We start from the raw sequence: 23,226 nt of genomic DNA on the forward strand, positions 1-23,226 counted from the left end.
TAATCAAAATTATAGTCCGCGTCCTATTCGTCTCTTTTAATTTACAAAACACGTCCCTCCGCCTCTTCTTTCTTTCTCGTCTCGTTCGTTGTCGTAAATCCTTTCTGATTTCGGATGTACGGGAAAATCGAGTGAATCACGAGGTTGGATCTCTGTGATTGATTATTATTCTTCGTGATTCTGTTAATTAATTACTATTTATCTATACAATTTAATATTAAGTTAAATTATGCTGTTCAAATTGTGAATTAAATACTATTTATATATAATAACTTATATGCAACGAACAACAGAGAATGCTTTTTAGTCAAAATGTTGGTAACAAAGAATTAAGAAATATATATATATATACATACATACATGTGTCAACCACAAGTAATGTCAACTATTCCAATATAATTTTGTAGTATTTCACAACAACAGCACTACCCTTAATCCCATCATTTTCCTCTAAAAAAGAACTCTCATAATCGATACCAAGCCTTGGACTTCATCTTCCTCTAGAATTAAAATGTAAAAAAATATATATACGTACATACATATGTAATATATATATATATATATATAATGGTTTAAGTGAGAATCAGAACATAGTAATGTGGATTGAAAAAGGCAAAGCTACAACATGCATGGGTCAAAAGTTAATGAAAAAGGTCGGTTGCCTATATAGTAGAGATACATGTTTGTCCAAACCATGGCCTTCGATTCCAATACCTTTCTGGGTAAAGATCACAATAATTAAGAAACCAACAAAAAAAAACACACATTAAAATTTAAAAAAGAGTAGTAAAAAAGAAGGAAAAGATTAGAAAAGAAAAATCTTTTGGACTAAACTTTTGGACCAGCAGTAGGTGATGATATAATTATATATATATATATATATATACAAACAAAATTTAAGATGTTGGTTCATAAATCTCATTATTACAAAGCGAAAGGCAAAGATATTGGATCGTGACAACAATATATTTTGATGGTTAGGGCAGAGAGAGTATCTGCACGTATTCTTATTTAGCCTTCCTGACATCAAAAGTGTATGGTTTGCTTTTTTTCTTCCCTTTCAAATTCTTACCTTCTGTTCTTTAAAAAAAAAAAGAAAAAAGAAAACCCTAAAATTTATTCATGCCTCTGTGTATACATACATACCTATATATATATATATATAATATGTTCTAATTTAGAGACTTAGTTGTTTAATAATGAACTCTATGTGGTTACCCAATCAAACTTTACTTTTAAATTATAAAAAAATATATATACATATATAATTGAGGTGAGTTAGTAATTTAAAATTATTTTTACCGATCACTGAATTAGTGAGAATTTTCGAGTAAAAATTTATGTACTACGTTAATTTTATGATGTTTGTATAATAGTAGAGTCAGTTTTGAACATATATCGTTATTTTTATAATGAAATATAAGTAATAAATATTGAATCAATAGTAATGAATTGATTATTTATAGTTCGACGAGTGAATAAAAGTAGGGAGTAAATTTTACAAAAGAACAAGAGTTAATGAAATAATTTGGCATAATGCAGGCCTAGCTGTATGTATTACAAGCATATTAAAAGTTGTGGAAGAGCATGATTTCCAATCCTTTGGCAGCTTGCTTCTTGTGGGAAGTGTATCATAAATTGTTTTTATAATCTACTTGTTAGAAATGCATGATGACTAATATTCCAACAAAGCCTCTCTCTCTCTCTCTCTCTATATATATATATACATACATACATACATAAATATTAGGCTTTGATTGATTAAAGAAACCAAACAGAAGGGTAGAGAAAATGAGAAGTGAAATCCCCACTCTTAGAAACTACTTGTCACTTCTCAAGTACTGTGTTCATGAGCTTTTTACTAGTGTTCCAACTGCCTTCATTGGCTTGATTAGCCTGCCAGCAATATTCATCTCCTCTTTCTACTTTCTAGGTACCTATCTATGTATCAGTAACCTCAAATTCGCATACGCAAAGAAAACTCCTCCACTCTTTGCTTTTCCACATCTGATTACTTTCCTATATATATATATATATATATATATGTATCTGTATGATATATGCTGTCTATATTCTAAAACCGAGTAGACACTCATATGGGTTGATGTATAAATCATCTTTTACCTGGTCTAGTTAATTTTTTTTATTAATTTCTTATCTGAGATGATATTTAAATTATAAAAAGAATAACAATGGAGAGAATTGTGCTCGAGGTTGTGCAAAGTACAATACTTTTGTTGATGTTTTGCCTGCATTATTCAGTTGTACTTTACCACACATGTGTATATATACATATATGTAAGACATCTAATAAAATTTAATACGATAGGTGTGGGGAACTTTAATATATGGTTTAATTTGGCATCTGGGTATGTCCTGTAACTGCATGTTGCCTATGAAACTTTGGCTATTAGAGGAAAAAGAGAGTACGTAAGAGGACTGCTGGTGGTGGTGGTGGTGGTGGTGGTGGTACACTTGTTGTTGCAGTCTCTTCTATCCAAACTCACCGGCTTAATTCGCTCACTCTGTGGACGCACAAACACACACAATTACATACAACACATGTCTACGCATACCCATATTTGTACATGCCATCATGTCTTTCCAAAATTTCACCCTCATGATAGTATGTGAATTAGTGCGAACAGTGACCGAATTAGATAACAACACAAGCGCGAATACCAATGTCTCGAACGTCGGGAACAACAAGGCAACCGACCAAATTCAAGTGGAAGATACATATATAGATACACAAATACAAACATGCATGTATGTCTGTGTGTATAATTATATGGCGTCTGGTAAATTTGTCTGTGTTTTGGAAGTATAAGGGGTTTGAAATAAATACAAAGGAGACAAGAGATGAATAATTTTGAAGGAAAGAGAATTAAGCAAGTGTGTCCGTACCCTCTTGGCTTTTACTCAGAAGAACAAATCTTGTTCCACCAATGGAATTCCCAGAATCTTAAAAGCTGTGGCTTTCTTCTTTTCCTGTTGCATTCTGCTCATGCTGTGTATCTAAAATCCCTGCGATTATCGGTCTAAACCTAATTATTAGTCGGTGATTAGCAATTGATTAAGCAATTAGATGAGACTAATGATGATTTTATGAAGTTGAGAATTAGTTGGAAAACTTGGAGGGTAGTGGAGTGAGATAGAAATGAGAATCAACATAGGTTTTGACCCTAAACATGACAGTGCGCATCAACTGGGAGGGGACAGTGAAGTTTGTGGAAACCACACACACATATATACGTATACCCTTTCTTCTATATATATATATGTGTGTAAAAAAATAATAATTTTTACCAGTCTCTTGCAAATTTCATAAATTTTACCGAGGGAATGTAAACCCAATTCAATAATTTGGTTATTATAATTCATTATATCTCATTAATACTATAGTAAATAAGATAAATTATTAAATTAATCTTTAAAATTTGACATTAATATTACAATTTGAAATGATATATTAGGTGGTGACTTATATTATGTAAAGAAGCATAATTGACGGACCATAAAATTAAAAAAAAAAAAAAAAAAAAAAGACATGGTATAATTGTGGTTCATGGTCTCTAATAATGAATGCTAATTGCTTATCATAATTTGCTTAGAATTTTGCTTCAACCCATGAATACAATTATAATATTCCTATTGCATTAATTATTATTATTATTATTCCTATATATATATATATATAGGTACCCATATTAGTGTACATGAAAAAAAAAATTAACTTATATAAAAGAACAATATATACAAAAAGATACAAAACCCATATTTTTCTGTGAGAAAATATACACACCCATATTAGTTTATACCATAATTAAAGGTGATAATATACATATATACAAAAGAACAATATATACAAAAAGATACAAAACCCATATTTTTCTGAGAGAAAATATACAAACCCATATTTTTCTGTGAGAAAATATAGAAACCCATATTAGTTTATACCATAATTAAAGGTGATAATATACATACACACCCATCGAGTTAATCAAGAAAACTTGGGAACGTGAGAAAGAGAGAGAGAGAGAAAGGGAGAGAGAAATTTTGAGTATTCTCTGTTTCCTTTTGTGATAGAATTATGTTAGGTTTAATTATTAAGCTATTTTTGGTGTAGTAAAAGTATATTTTAATTTCCTAATTTCACAATATACTCTTTCCATGGCTTGTGGCAGAGTAGGAAGAAAGAGAGAGAGAACGAAAGGAAGGAGGGGGGGGGGGGGGGGGGTTGCATAAAGTTTTGCTCTTTACTCAGTCTCTGTCCACCACATTGTATAAATTAACACACACCCCCTTTCAATTTTCTTTCATCTTCAACCTTCTCTGTCCTCCTCTCGCCTTCGTTTGTTTGATTTTGTTACAGGATTCTCTGGCATTTTGACGACTCGGTTCCCCTGTTTTTTTCTTCTTCTTTTTCTCCTCTGTTTTCTTTCTCGGTCTGGATAAAACAATGTCTTCCACCGTCTGTCGCGGCTCGCAAACATGTCTTGACCCTGCTCTTTTACACGAAAGGAGAGTTTTGGGTCTGAAATCTCCTTTACCCAAATCAAATTCCCACCCGTCTGCTCTGGTTCACCTCAACAACGGCGGCAGTAGCTGCAAAAGCCAAGAAAACACCGACGTCGGCTGGAGTTTCTTCAAACCTCTCGGCAACTTATCTTGCGGCGAAAACGCTGAGAGCGACGTCGTTTATGTCCATCCGCGTCTGGCACGGTGTCGTTTTATGAACGAGAAGAGCTTGGCTATGTGTACGGAGAGCCTGGGGAGTGAAAGTGGAAGTGAGAGCATCAGCGATTGCATTTCGTTGTTTTCGGCGGAGGGTAACTCGGTTGGGTCTAGGGAGATGGAAAGTGAAAGGATTAGTTGTGAGAGAAAGAAAAAAATGAGTCGACTCACCAGCTTTCCACCTCCTTTAAGTTCCATCAGTGGGTCGGCTGGTGGGGTTAAAGTGATGAGGTCTCATCGCGAAAGTGGCCGCTTGGTTCTAGAAGCTGTAACTCTCCCTTTTAACCATATTTATAAGTTCCATGCAGAACGTAGTGAAGGTAGGCTTAGATTGTCTCTTGTAAAACACCGTGCTCCTGAATCTGACAAGGAAGAGGCCAAGGAAGAAGATGATCAGTTTCACGTTGAAGAAGAAGAAGAAGAAAATGAAGCTTACGTTCGAGATAAAAAAAGAGGATCGGGAAGAAAAGGAGCATCGGGTCAAGAAGAAGAAGAAGAAGAAGACGAAGACGAAGAAGGAGATTACGAGGAAGAAAGGGGGGAGGAGGACGAAGAGGAGGAGGAGGAGGAGGAGGAGGAGGAGGAGGAGGAAGGCGAAGAAGGAGAGGATATAGAGGGGAATATTGAAAAAGTTGGGGGTGAAATTGGGATGGAAAAATTGTGTAGGCTTAGCGACCGGTGCAAGGAAGGCGCGCGTGGGCACAAACGCATGCTGAATTTGGAGTCATTTTTCGTAGCTATTTAAAAAAAAAAAAAAAAAAAAAATCCGTCTGACTATTTATTATTAGTAGATTAATTAATTATATAAGCTGTTTTATACCAGCATAAATGAAAATGAAATTAATTATGATTCAATCATTTTAATTTTCTTTTTTCTTTTTTTTTTTATAAAAAATTCAAATAAATTAATTAATAAATATATTTCTTAAAATCACTTAATTAATAATTTAAAATATATTTTTTTACCGGGATAAAATTAAAAATTTACTAATTTTAATTAATTATTAATTATTTTTTGCTAATTACAAATTGTGCAAAGCTTCGGTTATTGTTGTTGAGTTCCGGTACATTGAATTTCGTGAAACATGCTTACGGCAGTTATTATCGTTATTGGACTTGGTCCTCCCCTCCCTCCCTCCCTCCCTTTTATTTCCTAGTATTTTATTTTTTCCCAAAATAACCTTCCCTTTCTATTTAATTACTACATATTAAATGATGCTATTACAACATTAATAAATAATAATAATATAATTTTATCTAATTTAATATTAATATTTATTATTGAATTTGCATAAATTATCCGTATTATAATTTAGTGGGTACTTAATTCAACGATCTCGTATCATATAATTTGGATAAATTTAGAATAAGATGTTTTCGGATTTAGTGATCACATATTCAAGTCATTGCTATTCATTATTTTTTCTTCTTTTAATTTTTTTCTATCCGATCGACTTTATGCTCGTAACATTTAACAAGATCTTTTTCTTCTTATTTCTTAATTTGTCGAGTTTGTTTAACTTTTTTAACGTTACTGTAATAAAAAAACTATTAATTTTTGTTCGGATGCTCATCTCTTAACATCGAAGAACCTCTAAATTCTTTTTGCATTTATGTTTGTGTCTTACCCGATAACGTCTTCTATTAATTCCTGATATTAATTAATATTCGAAAAGATAATATCTTACAATGCCTCAACTACGATACGGTGTATGTATGATTCATCATAACTAATTTTGATTAACATTGTTACAATTAATTATTTCGTAATTAATGTTTAAGGTCTAAAGATACGGTTAGCATTTAGTAATATGTCACTTCAATTTAATTATAATAATTAATTTTTAAGTCTGAAAATACTCGTTCAATAATTTTTATACAGTACAATTATTATACCAATATTAGATATTTAAAAAATGAGTAAAGTATTAACTCCAAACGTATCTATCAATATAGATGAATTTATAAAAAAATAATTATTAATTTAACCTTGTAAAAAACAAATTTTTATTACGATCATATATTACTGGCCTTCTATATTAAACGTGTATGCAACGTTTAAATAGAAGATCGTGTTTTATTGAATCCCAAAGTATTAAAATATTATAATCCTTAATGACATTAATTTTATTTTATAAAAAATAAAAAAAAAATACACAAGTACATTTTGTTATTTGATTCTCGTGATTTGATAAGATCATAGTTTCGACAGTTGATTAATCTTATTTAATAATTTTTTTTAAAAAAAATACTAACAATCAATTCCTCGTATCATTATTAAACAATTATATATATATATATATAAATTTGAGAATTTTTAAAAATTATTTTAAATTGCAAATAAATAATTAGAAAGTAGTAATGTGTTGTTTATAATATATATATATATATATATATGTATGTTGGAAGTGAAGTAAAATATGAAGGATAAGAAATTAGGGAGTGGCAGTTTGGTAAATTGAGGCGTCGAGTGGGAAACAAGAAGATGCAAGTTGGGGTGTACGAGGGGAGTACGAATGCCTGGTTCACATCGGAAGGGAGGGTCCCACAAGTTTGCAACATGCACTGACCTCGTCATCCATCCATGTGCTTCCCTACGCCACCCCCTTCGCTTTTGCTATTCTCAGGTTCTCTTACTTTTTTCAATTATTTTATTTTCCCACCAACCAAACACCATTTCTCTTTTTTCTTTTCTTTCCTATAATAATTAATTAATTTTAATTTTAATTTTATTATATACCAATATATATTAATTCAAAAATAAATTTAATGATACCACCGTCCGTTTAAAAAAAAAAAAGGAAAAGAAAAAAATATAGATGTTAAATTTACAAACCCATTATAAATATTTGGGTATTTTTTATTTTATAAATATATATATATATTATATCAATAAATTAATATGTATATATATATATATATATAATTAAAGATAAATAAAAGATTAAACAAAAAGAAAAAGTCGAGTAATTTTAAGATAGAATTTAAAAATTAAAATAAAAAAAAAAGGGAAAAGAAAAGAGAAGTTGAGGATAAAGAAATGGTGGGTTAAAATTGAGTGGGTAAAAGTAAGGTAAGATTGGAGGGGAATGTCCAATCGTGGAGTTAGGGTATCCATACCTTTATAAGGGCAGTTATATATTGATATAGTGAATATATATATATATATGTGTGTGTGTGTGTGTGTGTATATATACATATATATATATATATAGGGGACATGCACATGCATCTTCCTCTCTCCAAAATTAACATTTTCATTTGCTCCTTTTCCCACTCTTTCTCTCACCATATCATCTTTGAAGCTAACCAAAATCTTCTGCAATCACCCTGTCTCCAATTTTTTCTTAATTTTTATTTTTTATTTTTTACAAAATATGAGAAAATGGGTATATGTATATATATAGATATACCCATTTTCTCATATTTTCATTACTTTTTCATATCAATTTTAATCTCCATATATATATATATATATTTTCATTTTTCGTAATTATTAGCAATCTATTGTTATTAATTTATTAACATAATTAGTCATTTAAAATTATTCTCTCAAGTAATTTTAAAGAATCTAAATATAATCTAATTTCTCATTAAAAATTAAAAAAAAATTAAACATTTGAAATAAATAAAAAAATATTATGAACAAAATTATTAAAAAAATATTAGAAATGAGTGTCACAATTTCATACGTTAATTTAATAGTTTATATTAACATTTATATTTTAGGTTATATTTAAGTAAACCCATTTTTAGACCAGTATATATATCTATATACATATAATATAATATAATATATGTACCTATTACGTATATATACATGGAAATTCGCATGTTTCACGTGTGGGAGTATTTCACGTGCCCCACCATGTACATTAATTAGCAACTTACATCAACTCGTCACATGATCGCACATGACCAATTCGTGGAATTAGTCAGTGATACGTTTGATTATTAACAAAAAATTTTAGATATTTTGTGGATGGTAAAAACATATATATATATATATATGTATATTTACAGTTTATATACGAACCGAGTTTAATATATGTTCATACCAGTAACATATTATATAACTCCAATTACTACTTCTCAATTGATTTGGAAAATCATCATGGCTAATTGAGATCAAGAATTCGTAAATAAATTTTATTTTTTGAAGGTTAAATATGATTGTTTCGTATTATAAAATTTAAATTTAATTCAAAAACGTTGCACGTTAAAAAATAATTTGTCAATTATAATTTAAGATCGTTGTATCATTATATATATGTATATATATTAAATTTAAGAAAACATATATTTTTATAAAATAATTATGTAATTTAAAATTATTGATAGATCGTAGGAGATGTGAACTCATCGTTATAATGTATATGTGAGTTTGAATTTGTTATATATCCTGTGTATTATTAGGCACGTGTCAAATAATGCATAAATTGTTAATACATACATATATATATATGTGTGTATGTGTATATTGGAAGTGAATAATATTTAAGGAAGGGGGAGTTGGGTAGTCGTGATCATCCTTAAACAAATAAAATATATAGTAACCCCTAAATATATAAATAAATCATTTAAGAACAACGTGGCTATATATATATATATATATATATATATACACACACACACATATATGAAAAAATATAATTTTGAAGAATTTTATTAACATGTATCGCCTGGATTTTGCGAGTTTTCATGATTGTTAGTGGTTATATGTGGTAGCCCGCTAGAATATATACATATATACACATATATATATATATATTCAAATTAATTATAATGCCTAGCTAGGTTTTAGTTTTCCACTAGAGAAACAGACAGAGAGACGGATCCCAAAGCTTTGGGAATCTTGAAGGCTTCATTCATTACACAGCACAAGAAGGTGACTAGGTACCTACATACATCCACGATAAGGATATATGTATATGTATGTATGTATATATACGTACATACCGATAAATCATATAAAGTAAAATGTGGGTGTGTATAAATATATACATGTAGGTGACTAAAAAGAGCAGAAAAACGAAAATGAAAGCTAGTTCAACTAAACTATATAATTAATATAGGTGTATGACGATAGCATATATAAGCATTATAGCTCCGTGGGGCTCAGCTATACAAACACAGAGAGAAACTCACGTACCGCAGATGCTGTACAGAGCCACCACTTCCAATTTGACTTTTTTTTTTTTTTGCACTTTTAATAAATATAATTAAATTTTTAAAAAGTTTAATATATATAAATTGGAATGTATGTATAATATTTCGACTTCATTTTATTTGCTGCTACTATCTCGAATCTCTCTATTGGCCAATGGCGGAGAAGGTCGAGTTGTCTTTTGTCCATGTGTGGAGGACAAGCCAAGAAGACGAGAAAACTAGTACGTAAACCACATAAATTAACCCATGACCAATTCTAACGTATATACATACACGTATATAAACACATTATTCCGACGTGTTGAAATTCATTGCTCTCCACATATATATATATGGACATACGATGGGAACCCGATAGAGGGAGTCTGATGTTATTATCTTCTTCTAGTCTGTCGTTGGATATCCATGTCACCAGCCTAATCCTGTTTGTCTCTTTCCTTAATTCATTCAAATTCATAATACATACATATATATGCTTCTCTCAGTTTCCTTCAAAATAAACATTAATTTCATCAACCCAGTACATACTATATATTTAAAATATTCCATGGTAATAGCTAATCATGCATGTTTAACGATGAACAGAAGACGGTCTTTCTAAAGGGAAGAAAAAATAAGGCCCGTATGATCAAAACAGTAGTAAGTGAAATCCAGATCTAGTCTCTCTCACTGTGTGTGTGTGTGTGTGTGTGTATATATAGATGGATGTACGTACGTGTATGCGTATATAACTGGAAATGCAGAGAGATACGTAGTGTGTGGAGTAATCTTTGTAAAATAAATAATATTGGGATGGGATGGATAACATGAAATGTGAGAAAAGAACTGTCGTAGGTAAAGAGGTGGCAGGGCTGATCAAACGTGGTCATTTGCAATCGTTCTAAAAAGCGAAAGATTTTTAGGGTTCAGAGGATCCAAATGGGTATCCAAACAGGACCCACTTCCATATTACCATCTGGATTCTTCATATCTGCTCTCTGCTTTTTGGAATCATCACTTTTTCTTTCTCTACAATTCTACCACTCCTCCCTCTGCATACAATATATATGTATAGATATTATGTCTCCAATTTGAACGTGGCGTGGCCCACTCTAATTGCTTATATAGGCTGATTGTGTTCTTGACCAGAGTATTCCTTGTTTACAGAGAAAAAAAAAAAAAAAAAGAAGAAGCTGATATTCATGTAATTACAAACTAAACATTATAATTACATGGAGGAAACCAAACATTACGTGCATGCTTCCCACCACATGAACAAATCACCTTGATTTAAGGCCCCATATATTTTGTAGTTGGCTGACTTTCATAATTAAGCAAATCTGACAAACATTGCTGTACATAAACACACACACACACACACATATATATATACACACGTGTGTGAGTGTGTGTAGGTAGGGTAGGGTAGGGTAGGATAAGAGCACTATTATTTAGTCACGGATAGATTTTTTTTACTCTTTTACTTGCTTCCGAGCGTTACTTATGTTTAAGACATAAGGATGACAGAGTTGTGTGTTTATATGCTAGTTCCCCTCACGTAATGCATTTTTTATTTGGAATGTACTAAGGAGAAATAATACTATCCTATTGGTTCGAGTAAATTTTCACTATGTATATACTTATTTTACTAGCGATGATCAACATGTTCTCGCGCCTCGTATGTTGAAGTACAACAAAAATTCTAATCGATATCATATAAAAGGTAAAAGATATCGTTCAAAATTTTCTATTTGGGGGGAAGAGGAAGAGAAACGATTACATTCTTGTGAATTGTTTAATTCGAATTTGTTCAAGAAGAACATATTGTTTGCGGATTATGAAGTTCTAATTTTTGATTATACGGGACACCAAAGATTTCCTCCTTTCTGTCTCTTGAATAAATAAAGAGGAAGTACGGAACATTTTTAACTTTTTCATACTGTCAAAGAGTTGAACGATAAAAATAAATAACGAACGTTTGATTGAATTGACCAGATCAGGTAGGATAAGAGCACTATTATTTAGTCACGGATAGAGTAAGCTAGTTTTTTTTTTTTTTTACTCTTTTACTTGTTTCCGAGCATTACTTATGTTTAAGACATATGGATGACAGAGTTGTGTGTTTGTATGCTAGTTCCCCTCACGTAATGCATTTTTTTATTCAGAATGTACCAAGGAAAAATAATGCTATCGTATTGGTTCTAGTAAATTTTCACTACGTATGCTTATTTTACTAGGGATGATTACTTTCGTGTGAATTGTTTAATTCGAATTCATTCAAGAAAAACATATTGTTTGCAGATTATGAAGCTCTAATTTTTGATTATACGGGACACCAAAGATCTCTTTGTCAAAGAGTTCGAACGATAAAAATAAATAACGAACGTTTGATTGAATTGATCAGGTCATGTAGGAATAATGTTCAAGTTGAATGACTCGTCGTTGATTGAATAGTAAGGTACTTTATCAGGGTGCGTAAAAAAATCGGCCCAGAGTACCTTGTTTCGTAAATAAAAAAATAAACCCTAAATCGGAACAAGTTCTTGATTATTGTTTGATTTAATTTCAATTAGGATCTTAATATTCAATTTTAATCAACATAGTAAAAATAACTTATTGGGCCGTTCCATCTCAAGATTTATCCATGTGGGCTTCTTGATCTAACCTTATTGGGCCTGTTCTTCAGTAGCACCGTGTTGAAACGGTGCGTTTTATTCTTGAACGTGAAGTTGCGGGAGCAGCCGCGAACTCCATCTGTACTGTTTCTCCTCTCTTTCTCCAACCTCGCATCAAGCCGTCTGCACTGGCTGTTTGAGGACGGTCTTGAAATCTTGCTGCATCTGAACACAGGACATCTTTCAAGCAAAAAATAATAATGGGGAAGAAATCGAAGAAGCCGGGGAAAGGCAAGGAGAAGACTGAGAGGAAAACAGCGAAAGCAGAGGAGAAGAGAGCTCGCAGAGAAAGCAAGAAGCTCTCGCCTGAAGATGACATTGATGCTATTTTGGTAAACCTTTCATCTGTGTCGAATTGTTAAAATATTGGTCTTCGAGTTTTGGTTTTGGTTCCTGTTGTTGTTGTTGTTGTTGTTGACAATAATGGCCTAGCCTTGTGTTTGTTTTGGTTTCGTGTTTGGAATTCGCTATCAGGAATCCACGATATGCAGTCTGCATTTCGTTTTGCATTGGAAGTATTTGTGGAAAGTGCTGATGGAATGTTTAAGAATATATTTTAGATAATGAAAATTGCAAACCCTGCAAAGTCTATTAATTGTCCGTCACTTTTTACCCCCTGTTTGCTATTGGAACTCATGACTTCCTTGACTTGTAGCTTCAGCTCTTGAGCTTAAAAAGATGCAGTTCGCGTACTAGAGCGTGTTAAAATTACAATATGAATAATACAAGTTGGACTTTTTATATCCGCTTTAAGCCATTGAGATGATTAGTCGCTTGATTTATGATTTCACAGGAAAAATGTAAGAAGAGCAGGAAAATCTAAATTAGATACTCTCTAAAGCTAGAAAATCACGATGAAGTATCCCCATGATCCTCTTCTTTATATGATTATAAATATAGTTAAACAGAGAGGTGGACAATATTCTGTTTATTTAACCATTTTTTTGGTCTTTCCAAGATTGAAAAAGAGGTATCACCATGAATTAAGCAGTCATCTATTGTTTCGGTCAAGGTACTACAATCATTTAACAATGTGAAATTTGGTTCTCTAATATCGTTTGGGATGAACGGAATTTCACAGTTGAGTATACAAAAGGAGGAAGCTAAGAAGAAGGAGGTTCATATTGAGGAAAATGTTCCAGCACCGTCGCCTCGATCTAACTGTACGGTAATAACCTTGTCTGTAGTCTTTTAGTGAACTTTTTAATGTTTTGAACCCTTCTGCTGTGATGATGAGTACGATTCTGTCGATTAAAACTTGCAGCTGAGCATTAATCCCACGAAAGAGACAGAACTGATTCTCTATGGTGGAGAATTTTACAATGGGCAGAAGGTTATACTTCAAGAACCTTTGAGAGTGTGATAGAGTTTTTTGAAATAAATTAAAGTTGTTTCTGCTTACTACTAAATGGTTACAGTTGTTTTACAATTGTTATGCAGACATTTGTGTATGGTGATCTCTACCGGTTTGATGTAGAGAAACAGGAATGGAAGTTGATTTCAAGCCCTAATAGTCCTCCTCCTCGCAGTGCTCATCAAGCAATTGCTTGGAAGAATTATCTCTATATTTTTGGTAGGTTAACAGAATTTGAAGCCTTTCACTTTCAGTTGATGAATTTACGTCAATAACAGCATTTCTTTGTCATTAGGTGGTGAATTTACATCTCCAAATCAAGAGAGGTTCCACCACTATAAGGTGAAGCTCGTCTACCTCTTAAAAAAACTGCAAATTTTATTTTGATATTTTCTAATATTTCTTTAACTTCTACGTTATAGGACTTTTGGATGTTGGACTTGAAAACAAATCAATGGGAGCAGCTAAATTTGAAAGGGTGTCCAAGTCCACGATCAGGTCATCGAATGGTAAGTGTAGGTTTCTTCAAACTATATTGACCATTGCTTCACTGTCAAGGACGCAAAGTATCGATAGTTTTGAGCAGTTTCAATATTATTTTCATTTGCCTTTTTTTCCCTGACAAACATATGGAACATATGGAAACATGAAACAGTATGGTTATAGATTGGGGTAGAAATATATCCTTGGGGGTTTCTCTTCATGCATTCTATTATGTGTTTTATGGACATCCAATGAGACTGTAGCTCGTAGTTGATGATAATGATTCTTTTGCATATGATGTGGCAAAGAAGGCACTTCAAACAACCAATTTTTTTTTTTGTTTTCTGAAGAAGTATTATCATGTAGAACCTTACAAGTATGCTCTACGCACCTCTCTCTTTGTCTACTTGCTGGTCCAACACATGTGTCCACAAGTGTGCATCTTATTTGCCAAGTAATCAAGCTTTAATGGTTTGTGAATTTTCACTGTTGATATGCTGCAGGTACTTTACAAGCACAAGATTATCGTTTTTGGTGGCTTCTATGACACTCTTAGAGAAGTAAGGTTGTGACAGGTCCTTGTCTGAAAAGATTGAAGGTTTTATTAATACTCATATAGAGTGGAGAGGTAGTCAAAATATTGAAATCAATCACTCTCTCTTTTTTCTTTTGTTTGGCCAACTTCCTCAGTGGTGAGTTTGAACTTGGGGCTTCTAGCCCTATTACCAGCGCCCATTAAGGCAAGCTAAAAAAATTTTCTTGATGCCGAGTTTATTTTTTTCTTTTTTATTGTTACTGTTTATTTCTTATTGTTCATTGGTTTTTATTTATGTAGAACTAATATATAGTCTTTATGCCATGGCGTGGATGCTAACCAAATATTAGGAGTTTGGGATATAGTTGAGTTTGAATGCATGTGACATTGTTATCAAGAACTTGAATGTTGAAAACCTTGACATGGGGTTGGCCTTCCAGCACTATTTTCTAGTTGTTGTCTGAAACAAAAGTCAGCAATATTGTCAATTTAGATATGACCAGTTTCACTTCCTCTTCCATGTTTATTCTTTTCCAATCTGAGAATGTAATGCTGTTCTGAAGTTTTACCAACAATATATCCTTGTTGGTGGGAATTTAAACCTAAAAGCATCATTCCCGTCCATTTGAGGTTTGACTGGAATTTGTTACTCTTATACAGGTATTATAATGATTTATATGTTTTTGACCTAGACCAAATGAAGGTGAACACTTAAGACTGATTATGTCATGCCAATTATTCAGTTTATATCTATTATTTGACTGAGATGGGTTGTTTCATTATAGTGGCAAGACATAAAGCCAAAGCTTGGTGCTATGTGGCCCAGTGCCCGGAGTGGTTTTCAGTTTTTTGTGCATCAAGATGAGGTGAGTGAGCAAAGGTGCAACTTATTGGGACTCCTAAGTATTTGAGTTCATTCTGTGTATATTTTGTTGACTCAGTTTATTGAAACAGTCAAGTTTTTTCATGAAGTGGTAGGACATCTTACGGATATAAGTACATTTGAATTAAAAGTATCTTGCAGACCAGTAGGAATCTACCATATTATATCCTCAACGAAAGATTAGTGTAGAAATTGATGAACACTTTGTTGTACATGTGAAATTTTGTTGTATTATGTACTTTGTTGGCGACCCTAGATTCACTGAGTGAAATTTGAATTCCACCACTGAAGATATTTTGGGTTTTGTTGCCTTTTTTAAGTAAAGAAGTTTGTCATCCATGTGAATCATGGTTTCTAATTCACTTCTCTAATTTGTTTGTCTCCTTTCATTTCTTGGGTGAATGTTAATTCCAGGTGGAGATATTAGAGTTCGGTAGAAACAAATGGACATAATACTGCTCTTTATCTTTTAGGTTGTTTGGAAAGAGAGAAGTAGGAGGGCTTTTGAGGGAGTTAAGGATGTTAATGGTCTTGATATTTTAAAGAATAGATGGTTTCAAACCCTTGTTTTTTTGTTACGGAGTCATTCTCTCATTTCTGCGGAAGATTTAGCGGAATTTGTTAATATGTTAATAGACTTGTAAATGTTGTAAATGGGCAGCACCTTCTTGGTGCCTATATTAATACAATTATCACACTTTATATTTCAAATTCTTTTTTTTGGGGGGTTTTTGCTGCTCTTATTCTTCAAAAAAAGTAACAGCTCAAAAAGGTGTTAGTTATAAAATTTCTTTTTAGATCTTAATTTTTATGAATTTTATAATGTACCACGTTTTGATGGTCCTTAACTGAACCTAGGGTAGGTTCAGTGTAGTTATTTATTTTATGCAATGCCTGTAACATTGCAGATATTTTTATATGGTGGATACTCCAAAGAAGCTTCTTCTGATAAGAACAGCTCTGAGAAAGGAATTGTTCATTCAGACATGTGGTCCCTTGATCCTAAAACTTGGGAATGGAGCAAGGTTGGTGTTTCCTGTTTGAATCAGACAGAATTTTTATCAGAAAGGAAAGCATGATTTGTCTTTTTCTCCCCAACTTTTTTTACTTCCCTGATTTACAGTATCTATTCTGTTGTGTCTTTGAAATATAATTTCCTGCATATGTTCAGATGGAACTTTACGTTTTTTGCTTATGGTGCATTGTATCAAATGGAACTTTGGTAAAAATGAAAATTTGATACTGGTCCGAGCACTGAAGAGTTCCAAAATGTTAATTGCACTTTATATATCCTTTTTATGATGCATAAATACATCTATCTTTCACATGGGAATAAACTTTCTTATGTTTGGATAAGTTGCTCATAAAATTCGGGGTGGGTTTGAGCTTGCTGCTTCCAAACTCAAGGTGAGTTGGGGTTCGCTCATATCTGCCTCAGACCCACCGCATTATCATTCCTACGGTTTCACTTTCTGAATTATACATGTGATGAACACCTAAATTATACTTTACATGGAGAATCTAAGGTGTGCTTGTGGCTGCATCATTCAATCTATTCTTAGTATATGGTACTAGGATTTAATGAAGTAGGTTCCTGAAGTAGAGTAGAATAATTATTGGAAAAAAACTTACTGCCTTGCCTTTTTATTAGCACATCTCATTTTTTATTACAATTGTTCATGCAACATAATTTTAAAAACAACCATATTGCTTTGCCTTTCATGGAAAAAAAACTCTTGTAAAATAGATTATCTAAGGTAACTCCTCAAAAACGTTATTATTTCATTCCAATAGGTAAAGAAAAATGGGATGCCTCCTGGGCCTCGTGCTGGTTTTTCCATGTGTGTTCATAAGAAACGAGCTTTGCTATTTGGAGGTGTTGTGGACATGGAAATGGAAGGTTCGTTTTCATCTTTTTGTCTATGCCATGAATGCTTTTGCTTGTGACTCTTGTTATGTAGAGCCTGTTTTACTTTTTTTAGTGAAAAATATGTATTATTAGATACAGGAGAAAGGGAAGAAATCTCGTCCATGTCTCATAATGCTCCTATCTAGTACTAGCCTTTTCCTTAGAGAAGAAATTGAATCTGAGTACAAGATAGAGGAGGAGAAGATATTAAAATGTGTAAGCTACGAATAGAAAAACTCTTAGTGCTATGTCAAACATGTCACATACAATGGCAAATTACAATTTCAACTTTTGTGGTATGGCCATTCTAATGTCAAACCATTTATTGTTTTATAACATTTCACAGGCTGGCTTGAGGTTTCTTCCTGAGTCATATTCATTAAACCTATTAATTACAAGGCTATCTACTTTATAAAAATTAAAGAATTTAGAACCTCAAGGTAGTAGAAAGCTTTGCCAAAAAGCAAAAAAAAAAAAGAAAGACGAAGCCACAATGTTTGGTTTTAAAAATGGGATGCTGCTAGGAGTGATACTGTAATTTACCCTAAATTGAAATGAAACATTAAAGAAAAAGGTAATGGTTTTATTGATAATAAAACTTTGGGAGAAACCTCAAGATACTGAAACTTTACCAGAAAACGTATGAGATTTCAGTTTGAAAAATGTTGAACCACAAGGAACGAGACTGTAAGTCGTTTACAATTTTAAGCTCCTTAGGAGCTAGAAAGTCTCTTTGTTCAGGAAAAAAAAATTAACTAAACACCTTCAATGGCTAAACAACTTGAAATTGTTTACCAATTACAAAATGCAACCATCACAGCAAATGGTGTCAATAACAAAGTGATCCTGGTCCATTCTTTATTGTAAATCATGCACATGGTACACTATTCATGGAGACCCGCTGAAGTGGAATACTGAAGGGTTGTCAACAGAAACAAGCTTTTGTCAAAACATTCAAGTGTTTTTAAATTGCTGAATTTTATTACCACCGTGTAAAATGTCATCTGAATTTTTCAACATCTATAGTATATTTTGAAATTTATTTTTGATTACTACCTCCAGTCTTTGGTGGATCTTTTGATGCCGAACTGTATTTATCATATCTTGTTCATAATTTTTGGTGTTATTTAAATGGATGACATATAGATTCAAAGTGAGCCAATAGAGACCCCCATAAAGGGGACTAACCACCCTGGCTAAACTCTTTTGGGGCGGTGTCATGTTTCAATTAGTGAAACTAACAACCATCAGAGTAATAGGTTCATTGTTTAAAAAATATATGAAAAAATGTTTGTTTATGCCAAGGAAGAGAATGAGAAGATTGGCATCATGTTGGAGAGAATGGATAAGCTGTACGGTTTTCTCCCTTCTATTTCTTTTCATGCCAATTTAATTGATGAAATACCTCTCTTGTGAGAGGTGGAAGCTTGCACCTAAGTTATTTAAACCATAATCTACCTGTGTGAATTCTGGTTCTCGCCATGAGAGCACTTATTTAGGCAGAGTAGCAATGTTATGAAGATGTTATGCAGAGGTATTCTTCAGTTGCAGGCAGTATAGTAGTGCGCTTTACTATTAACTGTTTATAAGCCTTCAAAACTCAGAGAGGTGAAATATGAATACTTTGGGTTAAGGTTTTGAATGAAAACTTTGATCTTTTAGTGGTGAAGGAAACATGTCAACTGGTGATTTTCTTATGAGAAACAGTTTCCCAGTTATCTGAAGGACGGTCTTTTCTTAGTCTAGCGTAGTTGAAATATGACAATTATTTCTTCCATGAAGTTAAGATATTTGAATTGATGGGTATCTTTGGTGCTTGCAATTTTATCTTCAGGTGATGTAATGATGAGCTTATTCTTGAATGAACTTTATGGCTTCCAATTAGACAATCATCGGTGGTAAGCCCTCCTGATTTTAGCATTCTGAATAGTTCAGATTATTTAATTTGTTTTCCTTGTGGGCATGTGATTATCTATGGCATCAATTTTGCAGTTTCTATGAGCTGTGAAGTAATAATTGTGGCGTTTTAGCATGCTGTAGCCTCATTAAATTTTACCCCCTCCTGTCCCAAATATTTCTTTCATGGGCTATTCTGCATATATTGATGTTACTCTGCTGCTATAGTTTGTGCCACTAAAAAACATCTGTTCTCTTTTTTGGAATAGGTATCCTATAGAGCTAAGAAAAGCGAAGTTGCCAAAAGATAAGGTACATGGTTATCTTAGCTTTTTTGTCTAATTGGAACTCAGTTGTTTTTTAAATTGTCTCTCTTATGTTCTTTTTGAAATGGTGTTTTGCAGTTGAAAAAGAATTCTGACAGAAAACTCAATGTTTCTGATTGTGATGATAAGACTGAGTCAATGGAAGTGGAGGAATTTGCAGCAAATGAAAAAGATGAGGGGACAGAGCACAATGAAGAAGCCCGTGACATGGAAAACACCATGAAAGAGATATCTCAGCACATGGGAACAAACATGACAATTGCTGGTCACGGGTCAGATGCCAATTCTGATGGAAATCCCAATGAATCTAAAGTTAAATCAAATCTCCAAGTTTCTGTTGCACCTGAGGTCTGTCAGGGAATATCCAGATGATGACTAACCTAATTTTAATTCTATTATTTACTTGTTTATTTATTGTTACCTTACAGATTGTAAAACCCTGTGGACGAATCAATTCTTGCATGGTTGTTGGGAGAGATACTCTATACATTTATGGGGGCATGATGGAGATGAAAGATCAAGAAATTACACTCGATGATCTGTATTCACTTAATCTTAGCAAACTTGACGAGTGGAAGTGTATCATTCCGGTTTGTTATCTTCTTCCTTATTTTTAAATTCTCATTATAATTAAGAGATTGTGGCTCTGTTCATAATACTTCTTGCTATTATGTTGATTAATGATGATATATCCTACTATTCTTGAGCGAGATGATTTTTTATATTCTACTATTCCATTAGCTATTATGACTTATTGGTTTTGGCTTATGGATGATATATCCTACTATTGTGTTGGTTATGATTTTATTGATCTCCCAAGTTCTGATCTTTTTGGGGAAGGGAGTGAGGAGGTAGGAGGGAGGAAAGAAGGGATTATGCAATAAGTTTTTCCTCTTTAGTCTTTTGAGCTCCAGGTTCTAATTATCAAAAGATTGGGAAGAGAAAGAATGAAGGAAACATGCTATGTGTCTTTCAGATAATCTCATGAAACCTGATAATAAGTAATATTGGCTTTATTGTGATGGCTTCTTCTGCTTTTTACGAGGCACTCGTAGAGACAAGTCTGTATGCAGTATACTGGTGGCTGGTGCATGGTTGACTTGCCCTGGACTGAGCTATTTCAGGTCCATGACAAACTGATGATATCTCTGCCTCTACAGACTTCAGTGAGGAGAATAAGGCTAACATGCTATATGTCTTTTAGATAACCCCATGAAACCTGATAAGTTTGTAAAAATTGACTTTATTATGACGGCCTCTTCTGCTTTTTAAATTTGATTTATTTTTCTGTGTGAATGTGGATGTAGGCTGTAGTTGCATTATCCAGCATGCTTATGTGGTTTATTGGTATGCTCTGGCTTATTTAGTTTTCTTATCCATTTAGGCATCTGAATCTGAATGGTTAGAAGCTTCAGAGGAAGATGGGGATGAAGATGAAAGTGAAGATGATGACAACAGCAGTGAGAATGATGATGATGATGATGATGATGAAGATGAGGATGAGGATGAGGATGACGTGGAGGTGCACCTCTTTCGTACTTGTTTCAGAAAATTTTGGTTGTTTGTTAGTCATCAATGGTCATTTATGACAAATTGAGTCCCAAATTTCTTCTTCAAATGGGATTTCCTTTTGATTCTTCTTACCTTTCTACCCTTAATATGGGGTATTACAAATATTTCATTCCTTTGGATTTGTGTTTAAGGAAATAAACCATAATGCCAACCTGCTTTTGCAGATGCCATGACTGAGCTACCACTCTGGCTTGTATTAAATGTTTTCTAGCATCATATAAACCCAACTACAAGAATTATAATGTTTTCATGAAGCAGTTGTTTCAGAAAATATAAGTTTCACAAGAAAATGAGAATTTCTGCTGATCTATTTGATTTCGTGTTCACTTGTCTGTGTAGGGCAGGAAGAATTGTGCTGGATCAGTTCAAGTTGGCGATGCCATTGCTATAATAAAGGGTGATGGAAAAATTCTTAGGAGAAAAGAGAAACGGGCTCGAATTGAGCAGATCAGGGCTAATCTTGGTCTTTCAGATTCACAAAGAACCCCAGTGGTATTTCCCCATTGGCAATGAACTAGATACTTGATTTTCAAATTTTTGAATCTAAAGTGGGCATTTCTAGAAGATGAGGTCTTAAATACTAGTAGTATCTGTTATGCACCTAATATATAGTTACTTTGTTGCTTTACTAATTGCTCCTCTTTTTTCTTTGAAGCCTGGAGAATCATTGAGGGATTTCTATAGACGCACAAGTTTGTACTGGCAAATGGCTGCCCATGAACATACTCAACACACTGGGAAGGTTTTTTCCTTTTTCCTTTTCCCAATTAATGCGTATTATCTATTCTGCCTCTTAAATTTCAATAATGAATCAAATGTTCAGGAAAAAAAATTAAAACACTGGTTTTTATAAAAACTTGCCTTTTGGGTTTGTGAATCTACTGGCTTCGTATATTTTTTGAAATAAAAAATTTTCTACTGGTTTCATATATTATTAGTCGTTTCATTGTCTTCCCAAATAATCAATCTTGGGGGTTATAAGAAGTTGCTTTTTGGGTTGTCTGTCTTACTGGGTTTTGTGTGGGCAACTGTGGGTACTTCATAAATTCATCTATCATTGATATTTATCTATCATTTTGTTATAATCAAGGAGCTTCGTAAGGATGGTTTTGATCTTGCTGAAGCTCGATATCAGGAACTAAAACCAATTCTTGACGAGGTAAATGTTTTTGCGCTCTTTTATCCACCATCTCTTATCGTGTGAGATATTGTTGACATTTAAATGCACGTATCTGATTTTCTGGGCATCCTGCAGTTAGCCATATTAGAGGCAGAGCAAAAGGCTGAAGAAGCTGAGGGGCCCGAAACTAGTTCGAGGAAGAGAGGCAAGAAGAAAGAGCGGAAGTGATCATCATCTCACTTGTCGGGGGGCATTTTTCTTTGGTACACAACGTCAAAAGCACCTAAACAGTTTTGGTAGTTTGATATAAATGTCCGAATTAATTTCCATCATGTATTTACACATGGGTGCAATTTATAAATTTTATATATTGTTAGGAATATGTTTATGGTTTGTATGGTGAAGATTACCAAATCAGAGAAATGTTAAAATGGACAAGAAAATTCAAAAGTTTGGAATCCTGGATTCTTATTATCGTTTACCACTTCAAAAGCTTTTATATTTCTTTCCTTTCAGATCATCCAAAAAAATAGTAATCAAAATAATGTTTGAATGTTTATGTGCTGATACCTATCCCCGCCCATAACT

The 23,226-nt window shown here is 32.9% G+C and overlaps 2 protein-coding genes across 5 annotated transcripts; both read left to right on the top strand.

Annotated features, from left to right (window-relative positions):
* The first annotated feature begins 4,215 nt into the window (after window positions 1-4,215).
* LOC148268615 (uncharacterized) lies at window positions 4,216-5,592 on the top strand. The gene has a single exon (XM_088216932.1). It carries the CDS (start codon window positions 4,463-4,465, stop codon window positions 5,480-5,482), a length of 1,020 nt encoding a protein of 339 aa, XP_088073058.1. The 5' UTR covers window positions 4,216-4,462; the 3' UTR covers window positions 5,483-5,592.
* A 7,019-nt stretch (window positions 5,593-12,611) lies between these two features.
* Window positions 12,612-23,096, top strand: LOC110814780 (Galactose oxidase/kelch repeat superfamily protein). Of its 4 annotated transcripts, none has more exons than XM_022042359.2 (20): window positions 12,613-12,892; window positions 13,642-13,728; window positions 13,825-13,893; window positions 14,001-14,133; window positions 14,210-14,256; window positions 14,337-14,423; window positions 14,901-14,962; window positions 15,593-15,635; window positions 15,718-15,798; window positions 16,724-16,840; window positions 17,610-17,715; window positions 19,559-19,622; window positions 19,890-19,932; window positions 20,025-20,294; window positions 20,375-20,536; window positions 21,331-21,468; window positions 21,858-22,010; window positions 22,174-22,260; window positions 22,609-22,677; window positions 22,774-23,096. In XM_022042359.2, exons 1-20 carry the CDS (start codon window positions 12,761-12,763, stop codon window positions 22,864-22,866), a joined length of 2,043 nt encoding a protein of 680 aa, XP_021898051.2. In that variant the 5' UTR covers window positions 12,613-12,760; the 3' UTR covers window positions 22,867-23,096. The 4 variants fall into 4 exon arrangements, 3 of the variants coding, with proteins under 3 accessions (XP_021898051.2, XP_088073063.1, XP_088073064.1); XM_088216937.1 differs by having other exon boundaries at window positions 12,752-12,892; window positions 13,642-13,723; XM_088216938.1 differs by lacking the exon at window positions 12,613-12,892 and having other exon boundaries at window positions 13,685-13,728; window positions 13,979-14,133.
* The last annotated feature ends 130 nt before the right edge of the window (window positions 23,097-23,226 follow it).

Source organism: Carica papaya, chromosome 3, assembly GCF_054855325.1.
Source record: "Carica papaya isolate Zhongbai chromosome 3, ASM5485532v1, whole genome shotgun sequence".
NCBI lineage: Eukaryota > Viridiplantae > Streptophyta > Magnoliopsida > Brassicales > Caricaceae > Carica > Carica papaya.

Excerpts from the sequence above, each read along its gene's own strand:
- LOC148268615 (XM_088216932.1), top strand. The coding sequence starts at position 4,463 with ATGTCTTCCACCGTCTGTCGCGGCTCGCAAACATGTCTTGACCCTGCT.
- LOC110814780 (XM_022042359.2), top strand. The coding sequence starts at position 12,761 with ATGGGGAAGAAATCGAAGAAGCCGGGGAAAGGCAAGGAGAAGACTGAG. Across the intron at positions 12,893-13,641 it reads ATGACATTGATGCTATTTTG|TTGAGTATACAAAAGGAGGA; the intron begins GTAAACCTTTCA and ends GGAATTTCACAG. Across the intron at positions 14,963-15,592 it reads GACACTCTTAGAGAAGTAAG|GTATTATAATGATTTATATG; the intron begins GTTGTGACAGGT and ends ACTCTTATACAG.